Here is a 23609-nt window from a genome sequence, read left to right on the forward strand (position 1 = left end):
TATATAAATTTACTCAAACTCAAAATCTATTGACAATTCCTAAATTACCCACCAACTAAACCTAACCACCCCAAATTCTAACCCAATCTCATCCTCAATTCCAATACCCTTTGGTCTTCACCACCACCCCCAATCTTGGTCTGAACATCAGGCAATGGTTTGAATCAGGTGCAGAGGACGAGGTCGTAACACCAGCGTCAAAAACGTCGTTGTCTTCGTGTTTATTGGCAACAGTCACATCATTATTTTTTATAGTTTTTTAGGATTTGAATAATTTTATCTATCAAAATCCATCTTTAATAATTACAAATTAATTTTAATTTTTTTATAATCAAATTTATTAGCATCATAATCTTTCATCTTAGTTTTGATATTTTACTCTATTCTAAACTTAAATTGGATCCGGCCGAAGGGGTTAAGTTCCCACAACCAGATTTACCATTGTTCAAATACTAGTCAAGAGAAGTACCTATAGTTTGTGTTCAAAGAGTTATCTCCGATAAAAACTACCTGGGTGTGAAAAGATCATGTAAGAACATTATCCTTTTGGCAAAGTCGCAAAGATGCAGTTGGCTGTTGAAATTAAGTAGTTCAACCACACAATCTACTTAATTACAGGACCCTATACATGCCACCTTTTTTATAAATTAAAAAGTCACTTTCCAATAAATTCAGCAGATCAACCACACAATCTTTGCCAGACCCGTTGAAGTGCCCTTGAATTTCAACCAAAGTAGCCTGAAACCAATAAACAACACCGTTTTAGAATTGCAACCACAAAGCAAAGACACGTTTAGAGTTTTCACTAACCCCTTCATCATGGTGCTTTAGCCACTCTAATATAGAATTCTCAGTAGCTTTAAAGTCAGTTGAATTTATTTCCTTCATGTCACTGACTTTCTGACGTTTGGTTGTGAATTCCACTGGTCTAGATGGTACTATATCCATTTCCAAGTCACATTTTTCCATCAAGCTGTGCTCAGAAATGTTGGCTTCACAATGCGTTTCCACTTGCTGTATTTCTGATTCGCTGTCTTTCTGAGCCTGGATGTCATCTTTGGATACACCACAGCTTTGCATTGTCAAATAAGTCTTGATGTGCTGATAAGTGACCTGCGAGATTGAAAAACTATTCAATTGCAAGCTCAACTAAGTGACAAGCATTTCAAATAGCCAGAAGTTACAAAATATTACTGATATGTATTATATGAAAATGAACTTTGCATAGGTTTTTGATACACTCAATTTCATTCATTAATGATAAACGCTTATTAACACGAGAAAAACTTAACGGGTGAAAAAGATAATGATAAAAATCTCTATTCTGGCGACGATACTGTAGAGGTATATTTTGGTTGAGGGATATCATGAGATGAAAATTTTCATGAATAAGCTCCATGTATAAGTTTACACACAAAAATCATCCATTAAAATTTCCTCCATACTTATACCCTGTAACCAAACATCGAGTTAGTTACAATTTACAACTTGTTGCTGAAGTACCTAGCTGTTTCTAATCTTGCTCATTGACCATTATCCACTCTGATTGGTCATTGGATAGAAACACAACATACAATGAACCATATGTATCAAACAAACTATCAATTATCAAAGTACTCGAATAATAAAGGTAACAAACTCACATTTTCTGGCAATTCATCTTTTATAGGCTTCAGCTTATCTTTAGATCCAACCTTTAAAATAGCACCCTGAATTTCAGATTCGATCTCTTGCGTCAGTCCTATCACCTCACAGAATCTACTCCAATCAAAAGGTAATCCTTCTTGTGCAGCTTCCAACAGATATTCAGCAACAGTTTGCTCTTTTATAGGAGCTGATCTACCTGGAAAGTTCTGAGATTACAAGGATTTTGTTTATTTGAATTCATTGGTTTGGTGGAGGAAGAAGCAGGGGAAGGAGAGGGTTAAGTAGGAAGTCAAAGACACATGAACGATAAATCTGAAAGAGTGACAATAGAATAATGACATACAGCAATCATCTGAGAAGAAAGACCATCTTCATGCCACATTTTCCATGCTTCAAACTTTGCTGGTGTCAACTTCTTTGAACTGTTTTTTACTGACACTGTAGATAATTTCCTTACTTCGTTATTTAGTAAATTAGCTTCCCCGTCCAATGATAAGTTTAATCCTTGTGACAGTTGCTGGATAACTCTAAGAAAATGATCTCCATATTTTGTTACTAGGTGCTGCAGAAAATAGTCAGAGCAAGTCATTTAGATAATAGAAAGAAGAAAACAGCATGCTTTGGTATGTAAACTATTGTCAAATGATACCAATGAAAGGATTAATCATACTGCACTCTACCATCATTGTAACTGCTGCTAAAATACCTACTACTTAATACCTATAGTACTGGCTTCCATGTAGGGGAAAAAATTCAGAGAGAATTTAATAGACACTGAAATCCAGCAGTAGAATGGTTTGATTATGATTGACTATCACCCATCAACATGCATTATTCTGACAAAACAAAATATAAAACAATAGATATTTTAGGGAAAAAAATTAGAACAAAATCAAGAATCAAAGAATTTGTCAAAAATAATGTCTGCTTAAACTAAATAAGCTTTTTTATTAAAATTGTGAAAAGAGTGTCCAATGCATCAGGGAATGGAACTCCATAAAATTATAAACCTATTAGTTCAGTTTTCATTGAAAACCAGAAAGTAAGGAATTCGGCCAGGAATAAAAACATCATGTGAACCAGCATTGTGTTCTAACAAACAATGGAAAACAAGAACTCAAATAGGAAAACTAATTCTAACTCTTTTTTCACTCTACCAAAAAGAATTCTCATTCCTTTGATGTAATGTGGTTGTTTATTTTGGGTTTTACTTATTTATTAACAGAGAAAGAAAAATTACTTAAAAAGTATTCAATAGATGCCTTCAACCTTGTCAACCAGACTAAGAAAGTAAAATGGGGATAAATTCCAATTCTTATCACAGGTATAAGGATAGAAATCAAAATAATCATTTTTGCAGCCCTTAAGCTTGAAAATACAGACCAAAATCAGGAAATTAGAATATCTACCTGATTCACACCATCAATGTTTGCTAGCCTTGCTTTTGTAGATGGTCTTACAAGAGTAATTTTCTTGATTGTTTGATCGCCACATATGGCATATCTACAAAGAAGGTAAAAGAGCTTTATGGAAAAAGTATTGATCAAAGGAATTGCAAGAATTGGTAACCTTAAAAATGTTTCAAAAATTAATAAAAACCTACGGAGCAGTTCCAACACTTCTTGCAAGCTTTAATCTTTCTTCTAAAAGCATCTGGTAGAGCTGTCGCTCAACCTGAATAGAGGGTTAGAACGCAAAGATCTATTGTTAATGGATGCCAAATGTATCTGTATGGCATATGACAGAAAGCTAATGTATCTTACTAACAATAAATGGAAGGTAATAAGACCACCTTTCCATGGAGCATTACCGAGGAGGAGAGGAAAAAGGTAGTTGAATAAACATAGTGCCATCGAATTACCAACCTCTGAAAACCCGTCTAAATCTGAAGTGGACAGAGTTTTTGATTCTTCTTGTGTGCTCATATTTTCCTCTTCTCCGAGCAACTCAGCAGTCAATGACAAAACTAAGGAAGGTTGATAATCAGGTGTACAAGAGGCCAAAAATTGTTCTCCTTTTAAACTGACACTGATCCATGAAGAACAAATTTTATAGCTGAGTATACATTCACTTTGAAACATAATAAGATCTGGAGAAATATCAGCGCACAATAGATGAACTTATAGACAATAAAAAGTTTCATTAATAGAATTTAAATAATTAATGTAGTCTACCCAATAACTTGAATAACCTACCTTATAGTTCTGTACACATCACTGACAGTTTCCTTCAAATAACCTGTGGATCAGTAGAAGACAATTATAAATTGCATCTAGTACTTTTTGGTAATGGCATTTGTTGTATAAAAGAAAATGTTCTGTCATCGTGTTAATCATAAATTACCATGCCATATGTTTCTGGGATAGACCAAATGAACTATTTAAAGGAAACTCCCTATTGAAAGATCATCCTTTCAATCAAAATAGATGCCAAATTCCTAATCTTTACTGTAAGAGTTGTGTGTCGAAAAGTATGTCATCAAAGGGTACAAGAACTATATTCCAACCAAATAAACCAAATAGTGGCATAGACTACACTACCACAAGATATTTGGCTTTCTTCCATTTCCTAAAACCATCAAAAGATAACAACAGAAACTGGGTACGTTTTTGCACTCTACATACCATGAGCGATCAATTGATGCCCGAGTGCTTTCCACCAGTTTGGTGCGTAAGTTTTTCCAAGTCCATGAAGGGGAAGCTTATCAAACTGAGCATCAAGAATCTTTTTCGCCTGCAACACCACAAGCAAATACCATTATCAGCAGTTCAAAGAAGTATGGAAAGTACAAGGGTAAGATAATGGAGAATGTGTACTGAAAAGAACTGAGAGAAATGCTACCAACAAAACTAAGATCTTACTGAAATAGTACTTTTAGTTTAAATAAAATGTTAATATGTTTCTTAGCTTTAATTTTGAAAAGCTTACTCGAGACCCACGCAAGATATCAATGGGCATATTAAGACCCCATTTTCCCTTGCATGAATGAATGCAAGCCATTAGAAGAAATGCTTCTCTAGACATGTTGCGCTCCTTCTTTGAGATTGTGCAGTTATCACAGTTTCCTGCCACAAGATATGAAATAAAATATAAATATGTAACTAAATAAGTAACACGGGACATTGAAAGATAACATATTCATAACCAGGATTCAATTTATCAAGCGCAACAAGGTAATCATCAGTAGTAAAAATTACTATCTGACATGGTAGTCACTTTCAAAGTCTGAGCCTTGACACAATAAATTATGATTGCTACCTTGTGATTCACAGTTCATAAGCTCAAAAGCTGCAGATCCTGTCCTTTTGGTCTATAACAAGTCATTATACTAAAGTACTAAACCAGAACTCTTAAGAACTAACATATTTTCTGCTCAAATAATGATACTGACAATAGTTAGACAAATTGTATTGGTTGGTAGTAACATGTTAGGCCATGTTACACTTCGTGTGAAGGTCTAATTTGTCAGGAACCTTGGTATCAAGAGACAAGATCAATATGAAAGAACAAAGAAACAGAGTATGAAGACCATGTTTTCAATCAATATGAAAGAACAAAGAAACAGAGTACGAAGACCATGTTTTCAATGGTGAGCAAAACCAAAGATGATATACAATTCCCACTACACAAAGAAAATTAAAAAGGGAGAAGTAAATAACATGCATCGCAAGTTAAATAGATGCAATGGATTTTACTAGGTTATAGCAGGGCAAGAAAAATGCTGCTTTAAGTCAACCAAATGAAAAAGCAGGCTCATAATGTAGCTTAAGCTTTTATTTTACTAAAACTGTATGATTATATTGAAGGGTACAAGTGAAAGCCAAACCACATCTATCAGCTGGATATTGTTCCCCAAAGTGTTCAAGCAAGAACTTTCTCCTGCAAGTTGCAAGCACACAATAACGTTCAGCAGCAAGCAATGACTCCATAACAGCTCTTTTTTGGGTTTCCTGGCAAATTGGAAGCCGGCATATATTAGGCAGGAAATGGTTATAACTTGTAATGTGAAATATGCATGAAGTGGCAACTTCAATGTACACTAAACTGTAGAATATTAGCTACTGTTCCTGATATGTAAACATACTGTTTTTAGGTCTCCGCAATAAAAGTCACCCTTTGCAAAGTCACTTCTTGTGTAGTAAAGCCAACAAACAGAAGCTATACCATCTCTACCACAGCGTCCACTTTCCTGGTAGTAGCACTCAAGACTCTTAGGGCAACCATAATGAATCACTTGTCTTATGTTAGGCTTATCTATGCCCATGCCAAAAGCAATTGTAGCCACCATGATTTGCAGTTCATCCCTGACAAATAACCTAAAGAAATTTGCGAACAGTTTAGTTAGACTTAAAAGCACACCAAAGAACACTAGCATATTCAACATAACAAAAAACACGAGAGAAGAAAAGAAGAAAATGGATATGGGAATTGGGAAGGAGCAAGCTCTGCACTCACAAGGACCATAAGGGAAATGATTCATTTGATATTCTGAAAGTACACAAGACAGAATATTAACCTATGAGACTCTTCACGAGATTTTTTATCCATTTGGCCATGGTACATTCCAGCCTCAATTCCTGCTTCCGCAAGTGACTTGGATATCTATGTAAAATAAGATCAAGCAAATATTAACAAAAGAAAAGGCCACAGTCAATCTGTTCGCGCATATTTCAACTGGAAAATTCCCAAAGAAGAGTGCCAGTAAATAGATAAAACAGGGACACGTCACTAGTTTTAGATTTTTTTTAAAAGAAAAAGGAAAACATGTTGCTTCTATGATTTTAGGAGCACTGGCCACCATGGCCCAAACGAAAGTCAAAAGACCTCTAGCTCATAGTTCAATTGGACATGTAGGTTATATTCGTACTGGTTTCTCATGTGGAACCATAGAAGGAATTCAATCACTACTAATTGGTATCTTAATTTATGCATTAATGACGATAGATGCATTCGCCATAGAACTACATATAAAGATGTGAAATTTTAGGCATTATGCCAGGCAAATATTTCACTTCAATAACTACATACGTTTTCTTTTCCCCATATGAAAGAATCCATAGCTGACGCTAGTGAAGCAATTTTATAGTTATACAATTTTCTCTTATAATGTGATAGGTTGAAAGTTCACATATTTGTCTTTAATGATTAAAATATTCGCCATCTGATCATATAGTACCCTGCAGAACTACTTTGAATTACCATGCCCAAAAGATAAAAATTCACAAGTGGTAAATTCAAGCAATTTGTCTCTCAGCTTATCAAATGTGTAAACTCTTCCAAGAAAAAGAACTAGAATATTACTTTCAATACAAAAACAAAAGTAGCAATCAGATGAGTTTAAGGTTCAAGTGGATAGTAGTTATATGACAGCATGCAAAATTCCCATCACATTTCCAGTATATTTACCTGCTCTACGTCCTTTATTGTTGTGCAGTAAATTATAGTTGAACCACTACTAACAACTTTTGAAATTTCTTGTACAAGTTCATCAACAAAAGATTGTCCACGGCTAAATGGCTTGACCCCATAGAAAAGATTGGAGCGATCAAACGAACCAACCAAAACATATGGATTCTTCAACTTCAGGGAGTTGATAATGTCAAATCGAACCCTGGCAGTATATCATGTAAATGACCATGACTGTGATGTTTGTTTCATTTCACAAAATAAAGTTAAGCATAATATTGATGGAACTATGAAGTACAGCAGGTAACTAAAAGAGGCATCACATAAAAACACTGAACAAAGTTTAGAATGTAGAAAGACCAATAAAGAAATATTCGAAAGAGAGCTTAATAAAAGTAAAAAACCCAACAGACATAGTAAGATGCTGTGACGATGAAAGAGTTGGCAACAACTTGGGAGATTCACTAAAAATGATTGAGAGAGAGAGAGAGAGAGAGAGAGAGAGAGAATCTGAGAGAGTAGTGTGAAATGTTCATTCTTAAGCACTAATTATTGAAACACTGAATCTGTGCTTATATACATAGAGGAGAAGCTTGTTCAGCAAGCTAGTGCAAAGGGTAGAAGAGTCTTACATGCTTAAGTTACTTAGGGGAATCTATTGTAGATGGCACTTGCTATAACTGTCTAACAGATCAGCTTAACTGTTTCTAACTCTTCTAGACTTTTACTCAGCTCACTCTATTATGCCCCCTGAAACTGGACACTCTACTACTTTGGAGAACTGTTGCAAGTAATTTCTCTCTTAGGCTCAGAAACTTTGCTTTAGAATTAGATACTGCCTTAGTTAACATATCTGCTGGCTGTTCATCAGTGGGAATATAAAAAATCAGTAGCCTTCCTTCCATGACCCTTTCTCTCACAAAGAAGAGATTTAACTCCATGTGCTTTGTTCTGTTATGCAACACAGGATTGTGAGCTAGCATTATAGCACTAATGTTGTCACAATACAACACTGGCCTTAAGGTGGGAACCTTTAATTTAGTGAGCAAGGTTTGTATCCAGATGAGTTCTGCAGTAAGATCTACCATACTCCTGTATTTTGCCCCGGGTGTAGGTTGTTCTCTAGATAACCATGAAATGATATTAAGACCTAGATAGACACAGGCACCTGAAGTGGACCTTCTATCATCCACATCTGCAACTTAATCAGCATCCCAGTGCCCTTTCAAATTCAAATTCAGTGGGTCTGAAGCTGGTCTGAGCAAAATTCCTAGCTCCTGAGTGCCAACAAGGTCTCTTAGAATCCTTTTCACAGCCTTCCAATGACTCTCTTGAGGAGAGGATGTAAACTGACAAGCCTTGTTCACACTAAAGAAGATCTGGGGTCTTGTAACAGTTGCATATTATAAAGCTCCTACAATTGATCTATAGAGAGTAGGATTATCCATAGTATCACTGCCACTATATGAGAATTTGAGAGCAGAGACCATTGGAATGGAGAGAGCTCTGGTTTTGTCCATTTTGCTCTTTTGGAGGGGGTCTCAAACATATTTATCCTGCGACACACACAATAAACCATTTGGGCGCTTTTGCACTCATGTTCAGAAATAGTGCAAGTCCCCTAAATCATTGAGTGCAAATTTGCTGTTAAGAGTGATGAGCTCTTGAATGTAGGAAGGAGAAGAGTCTGTGATGATTATATCATCCACATACACAGGGATATAGTTAACATGAGATTGATGAGTGTTGATAAAGAGAGAGGTCACACTTGGCACTGCTAAATCCCAAGCTCTTGAGTGAGGCTTTAAGTGTTTCAAATCATGCCCATGGTGCTTCTTTTAACCTCTACAACGATTTGTTCAGCTTGAACACTAGCCCAGACCCATCCAAGAACCATTCTGATTGCTTCATGTGCATTTCTTTAGTGAGCACACCATTTAGGAAGAAATTGTTCACATCTAACTGCCTCAGGACCCAACCATTTGTAAGGACAAGAGCCAAAACTCTTCGCAATGGGTGAAAGAAGTCTCCGAATGATCAACGCCAACCTTTTGTAAGAAACCCTTGGCAGTAAGCAAGCCTTTAACTTATTGATGCTGCCATCTAAGTTCTGTTTTACACAAAAGACCCACTTACAGCCAATGACAGTGCGGGTTGGGGGAAGAGGAACCAAGTGGAAGTGCAAGAGAGGGCTTGAAACTCTTCTGTCATTGCAGCAAACTACTGAGATGAGGCCAAGGCTTCACTTAATAACCTAGGTTCGAGGGAAACTACGTGTGTGGAAGTGTGCATGAGTGTATGGGCCAGATCTTTTAGACTTTTACTCAGTTCACTCTATTAGTCACTAACTCCTGAACTGGACAATTCATTTCTTGCCACAAACAGCACCATTTTAAAGGTTTTGTTCATCACTAATAATCTTTTTCAAACATAAGGCCTACCACTGCCAAGATTTTCCAAATGGGTCTGTAGAGTCTGTTGCCCTTGATGGCAGCGACTCAGCGAGTGCTTGGTGGAGCCATAGGAGAAAGTTTATATCTCAAGCTTCTACGATAGAGTAGGCAGCAGTCCTTGGCAGTACTTCAGAAATAGGGAGAGGAGGTGGCTGAATTGAGCGCTTCAGTGAAAATTGAAGAGAGAGAGAGAGAGCATATTTTTTGAATGTGTAATATTGAGTAACTGAATTTCTATTAGCTCTCCCTCGCTGCTTATATACAACTGTAAAGGAGGCTTGTGGGAGAAGTTACATAAAGGATAGACTAGGTATTTAGCTCATAAGTTAGTTATCCTAATCTAGCTGGCAGTCCTACCTGGCAGGGTTAGTTTGTCAAGTCAAAACTCTTCTAATCTGGTTAGAGAGTTTCCTAGCTTACTCTATCAAGAGTAGTATAGCTTTTTCTTCTTTTTCGTTTTTCTTTTTCCCGAAGAAAAAGAAATAAATTGTGAAAGACAATACTTCTCAGGCAACAAATTGCACTATGAATCTATGACAGAGGAGCCTACCTTTATTATGATTGTTCTATGCCAAAAAACAATAGTAATATATTATGTGGTTACTTTAGTCTTCACAGCTCGATCTTTTGATTTTGTAATCCTTTCATATTTCTTCAGTATTAGCCCTTATTATTTGCAGGAAGAGAGGAAAAAAAAATGTATGGATGAGAGAGAAAAACAGACGAAATTTCTATTTACAGAGACTGAAATTTCTAGTTCACTCAAACTAGCAAAGGATGGTGATAAAGCTTCCAAGTCAAAGTAGAAACCATAATAAAACTGTCGCAGAAAGCAGATGAAGAGGAAAATATGCAAAAGATAAAGGAGGTACAGAATGTGCATCAGGATCACTGTAAAATACAGCAATGATATGCTTCTTTTTGTTTCCTTTGATAGAAGAATTTTGTTAAGACAACGAGAAGAATAATACAAGATAACTAGTAATGGTATGCTTCACTATCAGCAAACAAAAGGTACTTACTTTTCAGTAGCAGTCGCAGTTAAGCCAACAAAAGGAACATCTAGCAGAACACCACGTAAATTGTGTAAGTTCTTGTATTCCACCCTAAAATCATGCCCCCATTCTGATATACAATGAGCTTCATCAACAGCAAAAAGGCTAATTCCTTCCTTCAGCAAGTTAGACCAGAAACTGCATAAAATGAGATGAAATATAACACGAAATCACAATTAGACAAAGCATAATATGTACGAAAGTTAATGATCTATGGCATAAAACTTTTGTCAAATAAAAGCATTATCATCTAAACAAAAAGAAATATACAAAAAGGATGCCACCATACAAGAAGCATTGGATTCATAACTCAACTCAAATGTTCAAGTCATAGTAAAATATACAGCACACAAACACAGAGAAAGGAGCAGGATAAGCATAAATAGAAGTAGAAGACTTAATGAACGAGATACCCAGGCATGATACCCTCCAAGACAAACAGTTTCAGGTCCAACTAATAAACTCCAAGCATTATTTTATCCCAAAAACAAAAAGAAAATGTATAAGTTATCTAGAGTCATTCGACACAAGAGCATCAATAGTTTGTTCACTCAAAATAAGGTAACGAACACAGCTTAAGATTATACATAGATTTATCACAACACCTGGTAGGAACTGTGCAAGCCTTTTCCGGAGTCATGAACAAAATGTCAAATTGACCCTGCTCGGCTTTTCTCTGAACAGTGGAATCCTTCTGAGCACTTCCAAGATATTCAGCCTTGATGCCCCGCTGTTTTAAAGCCATTACCTGTTTTCCTCATTTTTTATATATATATTAGATAATCACTACTTGAACAACTAATAGCAAGGAAATGAGAAAAAAAAAAAGATGCATTTGGGCTAAAATCAACTCACCTGATCTTGCATCAATGATATTAGAGGGCTAACAACTATCCCAGTCTTTCTAACAACCAAGGGTGGTACCTGGTAACTGTTTGGAAAAGGTATAGTTTCTATCTCACTCTCCAATTTAGGTAACTAATAAATTCAAACAAGAGTGAAATATTAAGATAATGCTATTTACCACAAGGATTTCCCACTACCAGTAGCCATGACTACCAAGCAGTCCCTTTTCTCAATAATTTTCTGAATGGCATCTTTCTGATAAGGCCGAAAATCTGAAAACCCAAAATATTGCTGGAAATCCAATTTCAAACATGTCAAAACTCGGAAGCATTCAATGACCCCAAACAATCAAATTTGATAACAACTTTTCCACAATGCATATTCCCCCCCCCCCCCCCTTTCTTTCATTTCCTTCTTTTTCTTTATAAAACAGGAAAAGTCAAATCCTTTTGTTCAATACCCACCAACTAAACTCAATCACCTTTCATTTCCCTTACAAATTTCAATAATTTATTCTCTAAAAACGAAATAGGGTATCAAAATTAACAAACTTTGTCCTACAACAACGAAAAAAAGAATAAGAAATAAAAACAGTGAAGTTAGTGCAATGCACAAGAAATTTTCTGAGTGACAGAAGAGAGTGCTTAGGGTACCTTGAGAACAGAGTGCATAGCATCCATGGTGAAACCGCATGCGACCTCGAAGCTCTCAAGTCTCAAGAAATGAGATATTATTTGTTCCCGCCACTTCCACTTCCACTACCACTGTACGTAAGTCTCTGAGCTTGGATAATGGGCCTCAAGGGGAATTGTTGGGCCTCATTATGGTATTGATATAGAAATCGCGTGACCAAAATAGAAATCGCGTGACCATTTGCACAATAAAAAATAGCGTGAGCTTAAGTTCAACAACCTTCCTTCGTTAATTCTTCTTCTTCAATCTTCATCCAACAAAACATTGTGCTTTTCTTCATCATCCCAACTACTTATTCATCTTCCTCCTCCTCCTTCAAACCAAAACATTGTGCTTTTCTTCTTCCTGCCGCGCTCCCCACTCCGCACCCATTGACAAGCAGTGAGAGGCAGACCATCTCCGCCCCACAATTCCCGACGACCACACCACCACCATCACAGCTCTGCCCCCGACCACCAGTCCCAGCCGGAGTGATACCGGAGGATTTCACGAACCCCAAGGACTACCTCAACTGCCAGACAAGTTAAATGTCACCGACAGGCTCCAATTTTTTCCCTCTTTGAGCAGCCAAGTTTGATGCGGTGGAAGCGCCTCGATCCGCGATTCCACGCGCTTGGACGGCGATTCTACTATTCCCTGCCTCATCCGACGCCGGAAGCGTGAACTGAGACGAATAACTTTTCCTGAAGCGTAGAAACGTCCGATTCCACGCGGGAGAACGCGATTTTCGCTACCTTAATTATTACCCAATCATACCCTAACCTACAGCTCTACAATCTGCGATTCTAGGGTTCCTCTCCCGTTCTTGTGCTTAGGTTGCTCTGGTGCTGCGGGCGTTGCCTCTTTTGCCGCCGTCGCCCCCTCTCGTCAATTTGCTTTTGGGCCGCCGTGGCGCCTCCTCTCGTGCATGTGCTTCTGCTTTCCTCTGCTCCGGCGGCCTGCTTCTTCCTTCTGCTCCGCCGGTCTGCTCCGCCTCTTCTAATTTTTGTTGTTGATCAATGTGATGTTGTTGCATGTTATTGTTGCCGCTGCTATTTATAAAAGTTTTTGTTATTTAAATCAAATTATTGGCTTGGGCATGATCATCGGATGTCTATATAAACTAATATGAGTTTGATAGTTTAACTACTGTTTGCAATGAATACACTAAAATTTCACCAAAATACTGTGTTTTGTTAGTGAATGTGTAGAGGTAAGCAGGGCATTATATTTGTTCTGGTTTCGGATTTTGTGCTTTTATAGGAGTAAATATCAAATTCATTTCTTCAAATTAAAAATTTATTTTGGTTATAATGATTTTTGCTGCATTTTAACTACAATTATGGAGTTTTATTGGGTTAAGACATATTGAGCATATATTGATGGGTGTTTAGTGTCTACAGATTTTGAGCAGATAATGTGTTTAAAGATGTTTATCTTTAACCAACTTTGGTTGGTAGAGTAGTTAGCTCACTCACCTGCATAAGTAAGGGTTGGGGGTTTTGACTCTCACCTTGTATATACAGCAATCCATTGGCAGCATACCTCAAATGAAGCTCAGATCCTCATGGGAAACAAAAGAAAAAACCATGTCCATCTTTTGATCACTTTAAATAGAAGAAGGAGAAGTTTGATGTATTAATTCTGAGTTTCTTCTCCACTTTTTTTCATTGTTGGAAAAGTCCACATTAGAGTTGCATTGAATGTTTACTTGGTTGATACATTCAAGTTGGACTTCATTTGACAATTATGTTAGTTACAGCAGAGGCACTTTCATTCATCATGCCTTTTTCAGTATTTCTCTATTACAGATGCTTACAATGGAGGCTTGGATGTTTCTGATGTCCTGTTGTATGCAGTTGTCCTTCCATCTACAGTGCTGCAGACCAGATCTATTACATCTATTCTCTAGATAATTGTAGCAGGGAGACCTTCCTAGAAAAGGATGCTGATTTAAGTCAAGATGTAACTGACTTTTGCTTTTTTAAGATAATTGTTGTTTCCCGATTTGAGTAGTTTTGATTTATTTCAGTTTTAATTTTGTTTGAGCTTGCTTTAATTACTTTTTGGTTTAAGTGTTAATGTCTTGAAATATATATGTGTTGTGTGTTTTATACTCTTTTTGAACAAGTTGCATATCATAATCTATATTCTATAATGAATTTCAAACCATGTTCTTCTGCCATTTCTGTGATATCAATTGTAATCTTAACTTTCCAGACCTTTTATTCTGATCTGCATGGATATTACATAGTAATAATGCTCAGCTACCAATATAACTCTACTAGGATACAAATTGTAAATTATCCTGCTAAAACAGTGCTAATCACACCACCCTGCTCATACCAATAGCCACTATGTAAGACATTATAAAGTTATATAGCAATTTGACGTGGGTGCTTGTGTATTGAGCTGTCCTTATTTAATCTTTGTTATACTTTAATTGCTGAATTGAATTTTGTCCAAAACTCAATTAAGAGTGTTAACACTCTCTCTCTCTCTCTCTCTCTCTCTCTCTCTCTCTCTCTCATTTCTAGAAATTTATTGTTTTATACCTTAATTAAATACTAAAAATTATTTTGAACATTATGGTTTTGTGTCAAAACATCCTTTTTTAATCCTAGAATTTTTTAAGGGTAAAAGATTCTCTATGGTGAATATTTGATTCTATGTTGGTATCATTTTCCTGATTACAATGAAATATGATTTTAGGACCTTGGCAGATGAAGGTGTTGCGTCTCGGATCTGCACTTAGAAAACCCTTGCATCCAAGGTAACTTACCTAGCTATTCCATTTGTTCATCTCTGTAGTTTCTTTTAAAGGTTTAGAAAAAAGGTAGAGGAGATAGTATTGGGTAATACATAAAACAACTATTATGTTTTGCTTGCAAATTTTATTGCTCAGGCATTGGGAATCATGCATTTTGTTTGTTGGATTGTTCATGATTTCCTTGGCATATACTTTTTAGTTTATACTTGACAATCCTTATAAATTAGCAAGTTTGGAGTTTGTGAAAGTTTATTATGTTTGTTTACTATTCTTTCTTTAAAAAATATTTGCTATTGTAATGTATATTATCTTGTCATGTCTTGACTTTGATTACTCCTTGTGCTCAGGGTCAAGTGGTTAGTCACCATCCTGCTGGTGGATTTATTTCAATTTTAATAAGGCTGTTTTCATATTGGAGCTGATACCACGCTGTGAGTGATCTTAGTAATTTTGGGAGGTGGTAAGAAGATTGGTAATGAAGAAGTTGAGTGGCTTATTTGGTGCAAGAAGCAGAAAGCTTCGTAGGGTTTTCAATGGCCTTTGTGCGGTGGTTGTGTTTTTCTTTTTTTACAACCGAGAAGATATTCTTCATAACCCGCTTCTTAGGCAATCTGCAAATTTGGCAAAACACCACCTGCCTCCGAATTCAATATTGAGATATAGGTATTCTCACACTGGGGTTACTCACCGTAGAATGGTTGAAATTAGCCTCAATAGTTCAAGTATAATTAGTGAGCCTTCAGACACAGATTTGCCTGCAGCTACGCCAGGAATGTGTAATGGGTTGCGAAATCATGCTGGTTATGCCAACCATTGTGATTACCTAAAGGCCAATCCGCAGTGTTCTTCGGATGGATATCTTGATTACCTGAGGTTTTTCTATTGCACATGTGGCAGTGTCAGAGTTCTTGGTTATCTAGTATTGGGCGTGTGGCTTGCTGCTTTGTTTTATCTTTTAGGTAACACTGCGGCTGACTACTTTTGCCCTTCTCTTGAGCATCTCTCAAGGCTCTTGAAATTGCCCCCGACTGTGGCTGGGGTCGTGCTGCTTCCGCTTGGTAATGGTGCACCTGATGTGTTTTCCAGTATAGCATCCTTTGTGGGTACTGAAACAGGTGAAGTAGGTCTTAACAGCGTGTTAGGTGGAGCTCTATTTGTTACCTGTGTTGTTGTTGGAGCTGTTTCTCTGTGTGTTTCAGATAAGGAGAGTCAAGTTGATCGCAGATGCTTTATAAGGGATGTTAGTTTCTTTCTAATCACTCTTATCTCGCTGCTAGTGATTTTGGTTGTAGGTAAGGTGAGCGTTGGAGCAGCCATTGCTTTTGTGTCGATTTATGTTGTTTATGCATTCATTGTTGCTGCCAATGAGATATTACGTAAACATGCACATAGTTTGAAATTGGATGTTGTCACGCCGTTGCTTCCTGTCCAGGGAAGCATCTTCTCTATGGGATCTGAAGAGGATACTTCTGTCTATAGCCCTTTCCTTGACTTAGACACTGAGAGTGATCCACCCCGGTTACCTCCTTCCTTGCCTCAATGGATGTGGTCTTCAAACGTGGCAATATATTCAAACCAAGCAAATAAAATTCATATGTTAGATGATGAAAGGCCGCCTTGGGGATGGAGTGATCAACCCACTGAAAACAACAGGTCGTTCTCTGTTATGAAACTTCTTTTGCTGCTGGAGGTGCCATTGGCAATTCCTAGACAGCTTACAATTCCGATGGTCAATGATGAAGTCTGGTCTAAGCCATATGCTGTGGCCTGTGCTACATTGGCTCCCATTCTCCTAGCCTTCTTGTGGAGCACACAAGATAGTGTGAGTTCTTTGAGTGCAATACTATCTTTTTGTATTAGTATTGCAATTGGATGCACCCTTGGTATTCTGTCATATAAATATACAAGGCCTGATCATCCACCACGTAGGTATCTGATTCCTTGGGTTCTTGGAGGATTCCTCATGAGCATAGTGTGGTTCTACATAATTGCAAATGAGCTTGTGGCTCTATTGGTTGCATTTGGTATAATTTTTGGAATTAATCCATCCATCCTTGGATTAACCGTATTAGCATGGGGAAATTCTATGGGTGATTTGATGTCAAATGTTGCATTAGCATTGGATGGAGAAGACGGAGTTCAGATAGCCGTATCTGGGTGCTATGCAGGTCCTATGTTCAACACACTTGTTGGTTTGGGGATCTCGTTGCTTCTCGGGGCATGGTCAAAGAAACCTGCATTGTTCGTGGTGCCGGAAGACAGTACCTTATTTTACACACTGGGATTTCTTATCGCTGGACTGCTATGGGCGCTTGTTGTTTTACCTCGCAACAATATGCATCCTAATCGAGTGCTAGGAATTGGTCTCATCGGCCTTTATTTGGTGTTTCTTTCGTTCAGGGTGTGCACTTCCATGGGCCTCATAACAGTTGCTGGTTCAAGTTGAACTCTCACATTTGAACGATGTTGCCGCCAATATAGGTGGTTTGAGCATCCCTTTGAGCCTTGATGCAATCTGCTATGATTTCTGTCCTGCATCTGATAGGGCCCTCAAAACTTAAGGAATATATAAATTGGTAGTCATATGGCAGGAATAAGTTGCAGCCCCAATTGAAGGCCATTGTTGTATATGGAAAACACTATTATGTAGTCATCAGGCGAATTAGAAGTAGGTAGAGTCTATTTGCATTTACTGGGAAAAAGAAATGTACATCATTTAATGGAACCGCGTACTGCACAGAATAGAATAATAATGACTCTGTTCGGGGCATTTGGCATTTCGTATGCTTAAGAAATCTGGTATTAGATTATGTGATAAATAACTTAAAAATAGAACATCTTTCGGAATTTTATTTTTGTTTGTGTTGACAAGATGAGGAATTTATAGTGTTTTATGGATTTCTTTGCAGAGATCTTTTGTTCTTCATTATGATTGGCTTTTTAATTAAACTTCATTTGTCTTGAGCAAGAATTAGAGAACTGGACAGGTTGAATAGCTAGACTTTTGAGGCAGATAAGTAGGGTGTTACTGTGTTTACAGTTTACTTCATTTGTCTTCCTGATTCTCCTTATCTTTGTTTTTATAGTTTTCTCTTTTTTAAAATTATATCATATTTCTAATTCAATATAAATTACTTTAATCTTAAAAGATATTTTAATTTTTAAAATTAACTCTAAAAAGATATAATTATAATTTCAGCTATTTCAATTTTTTTATTTTTATTTTTTTGTTAATCGTATAATGGTCTGAAAAAAATTAAATATACTAAAATAAAATAAAAGTTCTTAGCCCAAATATTATTTTGCTCGCAATAATACCAAATACTAACAACAATTGTCATTCAACTTAAAATTGGTCAATTGGTTCTGGCCAAAAAAGAAAAAATATTCTCTTCCTTCTCATTTATGGAACTTTAAAATTTCAAACATATACTTTTGGTCTATATCTTGTCATTAGAGCATTGAAACTCCATTGAAGTTTGGAGTATCAAATCAGGTCCCAATCTTCTATACTCATTTAAAAATTACAAATTTAAGTTTCACTCTTAATTTTATATAAAAAAAAATCACAGCGATTCTGATCCAAATCCAATTGCAGCTATTTACTCATAATTATTATCTTGCAAGTAAAAAACACAAGGCATTTGTTATGGTGCTTAAAAAATATTGTTTAATTACTAAAATAGGTAAAATAATTAATTTTAAATTTAAAAGTATAAAAATTAAAAAATTTTAAATATTTTTAAATTATTATAAAAAATAATTTAGATAAAAGTTAGGTACCAAACAAAAGGCACCCTAGAATGGAAGTGAATTTTCTCTAGTAAAAAAAAATTAGATAGTATTAATTGTGATCTCTCATTTTTTATTATCTTCTCTCTCATATTTAATTTTGGTTTTACTTATAAAATTAAGAGTAAATGCCATTTTTTGTCTCTAACCATCCACTCCTTAAGAAATCTAAAAATTCAAATCGGTCTCTATCTACTTTAAAATATATACATTCCAGTCTCTATCAACTTTGAGTAAAATGTTCTTTTCGTCTCTGGACTAGAACGTACATATATCAAATAGATAGGGATCGATTTAAATTTTTAGATTTTTTATGAGGTGAAAACTCCATTGAACAAATAATTAAGGACGAAAAGAATATTTACTCTAAAATTAATAATAAAAAATCACACTTTATTTTCTTAAATGTTTAAAAAATTAGAGAGGTTCATTTTTCCGTAAAATTGGCCAAAACACAAACACCTCTCTCTCTCTAGTTTATCTTTTTCTTTTCTTTGTGGGACGGATAACAGAGCTCAAACACTCTTCCTCGTTTCTCAACGTCACAAATGGCCCTCTCCTCAGCCTTTGCGGTCACTGCAACTACCACCGCCGCCGCTGACACCACCAGCAGGAGCAGCTGGTGCATGAATTCCCTCCGTTCCACTCTCCCATCCCTTCCTCCTCTTCCTACTTCTTCAATTCGCTTCCCTCACTCTCCTTCTTCTTCTTCCTCGCGAACGCTCCGAATTTCGCGCTCCAAACCCAAAGCGCTTCTTCCCTCTTTCACTGGCCTTGCCCCTCTCCACCCTCTCTTCCTCTCCGGTTCTTCCTCTTCAGGTAAATCTATACCCATCTTGCTTCAATTTCTGCTGCTTTAGCACTGTTTTTTAAATTACTTTCTTGCTTTTTATTTTTATTTTACTGTTTTGAACCCTAGTATATGGGAGAAGGCTCCTGACAATTCAGCTACTCCAATGATAGATTCTGTTATTGCTAAAGGATTCAGCAAATTGATGCTTAGGAACTAATTTTTCATAAACAAGGAGGTACATAGATATGATTGGTAGTACTGACAAAGAGAGAGAGAAAGAGAGATACATGGTGGGATTGAGAACTAATTTGTCTTTCTCTTTGTCTCAATGTACTATCCCATCGTGTCCTTGGTTCCAAAAGCAGTCTTAATGATTGCTTTGTTAGTCCAACTGTGCAAGTTCATTGGGAAATCTTGGTTAAATATAATGTTCTAAGGCTAAATTATCAGCATTTTGATTTTTTTGGACCAAATTAGTGATTATCCGTTAGAGTATTTGATGAAGTTTTGTCATGAAGATAGGAATATATGTCTTTTGCTATCTCTTTTTATATCGAACAAGCAGTGGTTTTGCTTATTCGAATGGTGTAGCAGCTGTTCCCTTGAGCATGGTTGCAAGTCTGAGTATTTTGAATGAAAAGAACCAAAGCTGGGAGATTTTTGTTTTAGGCTTTTAGCCTATAGTTGATTTGCCTGGCTCACGCTAGATTAATTTAGGTACATTGGACTCTAGTTTGTAAATAAAAACAAGATCGTGTTAATTTGAGTAAATGAGGATCGTTTATAGTCTTAGGGTCTATATATGTATATAGTGATCTTACTAAGTTCAAGCTACATTAACTTGGAGCATTGACATGTGGAATTATGAATCACGGTGTTCTAGGTGCAAATAAGTAATTTGTTAGTTTCAGTTCACACCAAAGTTGAGTTAAAATTTTGGCTGCAAGAGCTGCCCTATATTAGCTTGAGCATTTTATTTAATTTTGATGTATCAAAATATTATTAGTCCGCTGTTTATCTGTGAAACAGAAATGCTTAATTTTGCTCGGTGTCTTGTTATAAGTTTGTACTGAAACTGCTTTTTGGTAGAAGATAGCTGTGATTCACCTACCTAACGTTCTACATTTGCTGCTTATATTAATGGCACGTGGTGTAAAATATTAACAACTCAGCTACTTAATATTTAGTGATGACTCTTCAATATCAAGAAGGTTGGCCCTTTGTTTTCTTTTTATTCCTCATTCCCGTTTAGAATTGATTGGTAAACTTAATGGAACTGTGAAAGTTGTTACTGATGTGTATTCTGGTTAATATGTTTGAAGAAACTAATCTGATAGGAACCAATCTATAGCAACGTGTTGGTCTTGTTAGATCAAGTAAAGAAATGAGATCACACTGTATGCTGCTGCAGAGATTGCTGTGTGTTGCTTCCTCTTGTACGAATGAGGCTTTGAAATATTGTAGTCGGATTCCACTGACTTCGATACGCATTAAACACTACCTGCTTTTTCTCTTCTTGGTACAGAATTCACTGGCTTTGATCACTGTTTCACCATTATCGACAATGGTGGTCGTGTCTCTGCCATGAGGCATGGAAGGCGAGTGCCCAAACTCAACAGGCCCCCTGATCAGCGCCGAGCACTTATTCGAGGACTTACAACTCAGCTCCTTAAATACGGTCGCATCAAGACCACCAGGGCAAGAGCCAGCGCAATTAGGAAGTATGTCGATAAGATGATCACTTTGGCCAAGGATGGTTCTCTTCATAAAAGGAGGCAAGCCCTCGGCTTCATCTATGAGAAGCAGATTGTTCATGCTTTATTTGCAGAGGTTCCAGAGCGATATGGTGAAAGAAATGGGGGTTATACAAGAATCATAAGAACCCTACCGAGGCGGGGCGATAATGCACCTATGGCATTCATTGAACTTGTGTAGCCATGAGGCCTTGATTTGACTGCAATTACTGGAAATGGTAAATTGATTTAGGGTTGATAATCCATCCAATGCTAAGTTGATTCTACAGAAAATTTTCAATGTTTATTTGTATTTGTATTATGTTTTATTCTTTTACTCGTTCTCTAGTTTCATCTATTTCTTTATGTATGGAAAGATATGCTCTTTCTTGACGAGGAAGAAAAATTTTATTCATAAATCAGCCTGAAGGTGTTTATTAAAAAAGGAAAAAAAGAACCGGATTTAATTTTAATACGGCAAAAGGACATGCTCAAATTATTTGTCTCCTTTTTGGGTTTACTGCCAGCATTTGTTTAAAATAATCGGGTCCCTGCACTTTATTTTTAATTTCTGTAACTTGTTAACCTAATTTTCCCCTAATAAATGTGGCAGTATATGTAAAATCATTAAATTGCCTTAATTTATATATACATAAATCTATCCATATGAATTGAGGAATCCTAATTTTTATCTTTAATTCAAATATCTCATCTATTCTATTTTATTATATAAAAATCGGATAGAATATAAAAATCGGATATCTGCACTTAATGATAGAGCTGACGTCGTATGCTCCAGAGAGTGTTTTCCGATTTAATTATTTTAACTCATTCAAGACAATTTATTACCATAACTTAATTATATCAGCTAATTGATTTCATTAGATATTTTAAATATTAATATAATTTATTATAATATATATTACTTAATTAATTTTACTACATTAATTATAAGTTGTTATATTAGTTAATTAATTTATTCATTTATAAAGTCTAAAATAAAATAAATAATTTATTGTTTATTCTAATTGAATTCATTAAATTTAATTATACATTATATACGAATTAATAATAATTTGTAAATCATTTTATATTATATATGTATTAACAAAATATTATATATGTCTTAATGTGTTAATTAAATATTATATACGCACAGAAAAATAAATACAAAGATGATTTATATAATATTGATAATATTATATTAGCACGGTAATTTTTTTGTTTTGATATCATATAGTATTAATAATGATAATATTATTATATAGTATTATATAAACTTTCTAATATAGTATAGAAAATTAGAAAATTATTCCTTATGGCAATCATTCTTAGTGGAATAGTGTGTCTCTTATATAGTATTGATAATTGTTGCTTAATTTAAAGTAATTGTATGTTGGTATCTTAAATTTATTTTTTAATAATGACCTAAATAGATAAATCTAATTGAATTGAATGATTATATAAAATATTTTATATTATTAATATATTAAAATTAAATTCATTTTTTGGTACAGAATTTTATAGATAAATTTTATACAAGATTAAGTTATTTTTTATTTTTTATTTTTTAATTTGTTTTATCTGTGTTACTTTATTTAATTTTAAGTAGCGTCATATTTACAATTACCGCTAGTATGATATTTTATAAAATATGAAAATCAATTTTTTTATAATTTAAATATCAATGTTTGAGTTAATTTTAATTTAACTTTTTTAAATTAATGTTATCTTTCATTTAGATCTTAATCAATTTAAAATACAAAAATACTAATATATTTACTGTCTCTTTAAATAATAATAACTTTAATTTATTTACTGTCTTTTTTTTTTCTTTTATATTTTGTTTAGCAAAGATAATATATGGATTAGGATGGAGTTAAAAAATACTCTATGCGATGCATGTTTGGCACTGATAAATTCATATGAAATAGAAGAGAAGAAAACAAAAAGCTAAAAAACACTTAGTTGAATGGTGTAAACATATTCATTGAAGCCAAAGGAAAAGTCTAGGGAGCCAGCAGTTTTATTGAATTTTGGCCAGCATGTAACCAGCAGAGGAAGGTAAGCCATTGGATGAAATCTCACACCAATCTCACACCATCAAATCATCATTGATGGCTAATTGATGGCTAACAATCACAAAAATTGCTGGCCCCCTAGCATTGCTCGAAGCCAAATGTCCGTGGGTTCTCATGTCTCATCTCATTTTTCGAAGTTCAAACATATTTTAAATGTATGAATTTTAATTATATTTGTTTTTTCCCTCTTCAATAAATACTACAATCTCTTCCTATTTTTACTATAGGCTTGTCTTTTATTTAAAAAAACACACAAAAAAATGTAAAAATAAAGAAAAATCAAAGAAATTAAAACTGTTATTATATTTTAAAAAATTAAATGCTCTTTTAATTAAATATCTATGTAATTCTTATCTAGATA

General features: G+C 35.3%; 3 protein-coding genes across 5 annotated transcripts; 2 read left to right on the top strand and 1 right to left on the bottom strand.

The window, feature by feature from the left end:
* Window positions 1–397: 397 nt before the first annotated feature.
* LOC130951178 (uncharacterized) lies at window positions 398–12323 on the bottom strand. The gene is made up of 19 exons (XM_057879811.1): window positions 12061–12323; window positions 11586–11698; window positions 11417–11492; window positions 11167–11309; window positions 10529–10699; window positions 7054–7258; window positions 6164–6249; window positions 5732–5963; window positions 5474–5597; window positions 4576–4712; window positions 4272–4380; window positions 3843–3885; window positions 3513–3675; window positions 3251–3321; window positions 3057–3150; window positions 1991–2209; window positions 1644–1853; window positions 811–1113; window positions 398–738 (listed from the first exon to the last, which is right to left on the bottom strand). The coding sequence occupies exons 1-19, from the start codon at window positions 12085–12087 to the stop codon at window positions 613–615; spliced, it is 2652 nt and encodes an 883-aa protein (XP_057735794.1). The 5' UTR covers window positions 12088–12323; the 3' UTR covers window positions 398–612.
* Window positions 12324–12360: 37 nt separating this feature from the next.
* On the top strand, window positions 12361–17701 carry LOC130951180 (cation/calcium exchanger 4-like). 3 transcript variants are annotated; one of them, XM_057879813.1, is made up of 4 exons: window positions 12361–13062; window positions 13875–14044; window positions 14792–14852; window positions 15197–17701. In XM_057879813.1, exon 4 carries the CDS (start codon window positions 15325–15327, stop codon window positions 17293–17295), a length of 1971 nt encoding a protein of 656 aa, XP_057735796.1. In that variant the 5' UTR covers window positions 12361–13062; window positions 13875–14044; window positions 14792–14852; window positions 15197–15324; the 3' UTR covers window positions 17296–17701. The 3 variants fall into 3 exon arrangements, with proteins under 3 accessions (XP_057735796.1, XP_057735795.1, XP_057735797.1); XM_057879812.1 differs by having other exon boundaries at window positions 13891–14044; XM_057879814.1 differs by having other exon boundaries at window positions 13939–14044.
* A 1393-nt stretch (window positions 17702–19094) lies between these two features.
* Window positions 19095–21504, top strand: LOC130947717 (50S ribosomal protein L17, chloroplastic). Its single transcript, XM_057876421.1, has 2 exons — window positions 19095–19460; window positions 20960–21504. The coding sequence occupies exons 1-2, from the start codon at window positions 19190–19192 to the stop codon at window positions 21367–21369; spliced, it is 681 nt and encodes a 226-aa protein (XP_057732404.1). The 5' UTR covers window positions 19095–19189; the 3' UTR covers window positions 21370–21504.
* The last annotated feature ends 2105 nt before the right edge of the window (window positions 21505–23609 follow it).

Source organism: Arachis stenosperma, chromosome 9 (genome assembly GCF_014773155.1).
Source record: "Arachis stenosperma cultivar V10309 chromosome 9, arast.V10309.gnm1.PFL2, whole genome shotgun sequence".
NCBI lineage: Eukaryota > Viridiplantae > Streptophyta > Magnoliopsida > Fabales > Fabaceae > Arachis > Arachis stenosperma.

What these genes read in the sequence shown, in the direction of transcription:
- LOC130947717 (XM_057876421.1), top strand. Translation starts at nt 19,190, where the DNA reads ATGGCCCTCTCCTCAGCCTTTGCGGTCACTGCAACTACCACCGCCGCC. An exon ending in CTCCGGTTCTTCCTCTTCAG is followed by an intron (nt 19,461 to 20,959) that starts GTAAATCTATAC and finishes TTCTTGGTACAG; the next exon opens with AATTCACTGGCTTTGATCAC.
- LOC130951178 (XM_057879811.1), bottom strand. Translation starts at nt 12,087, where the DNA reads ATGGATGCTATGCACTCTGTTCTCAAG. An exon ending in GGTAGTGGGAAATCCTTGTG is followed by an intron (nt 11,493 to 11,585) that starts GTAAATAGCATT and finishes TTTTCCAAACAG; the next exon opens with TTACCAGGTACCACCCTTGG. An exon ending in ATATCCAGCTGATAGATGTG is followed by an intron (nt 4,713 to 5,473) that starts GTTTGGCTTTCA and finishes ATCTTGTGGCAG; the next exon opens with GAAACTGTGATAACTGCACA.
- LOC130951180 (XM_057879813.1), top strand. Translation starts at nt 15,325, where the DNA reads ATGAAGAAGTTGAGTGGCTTATTTGGTGCAAGAAGCAGAAAGCTTCGT.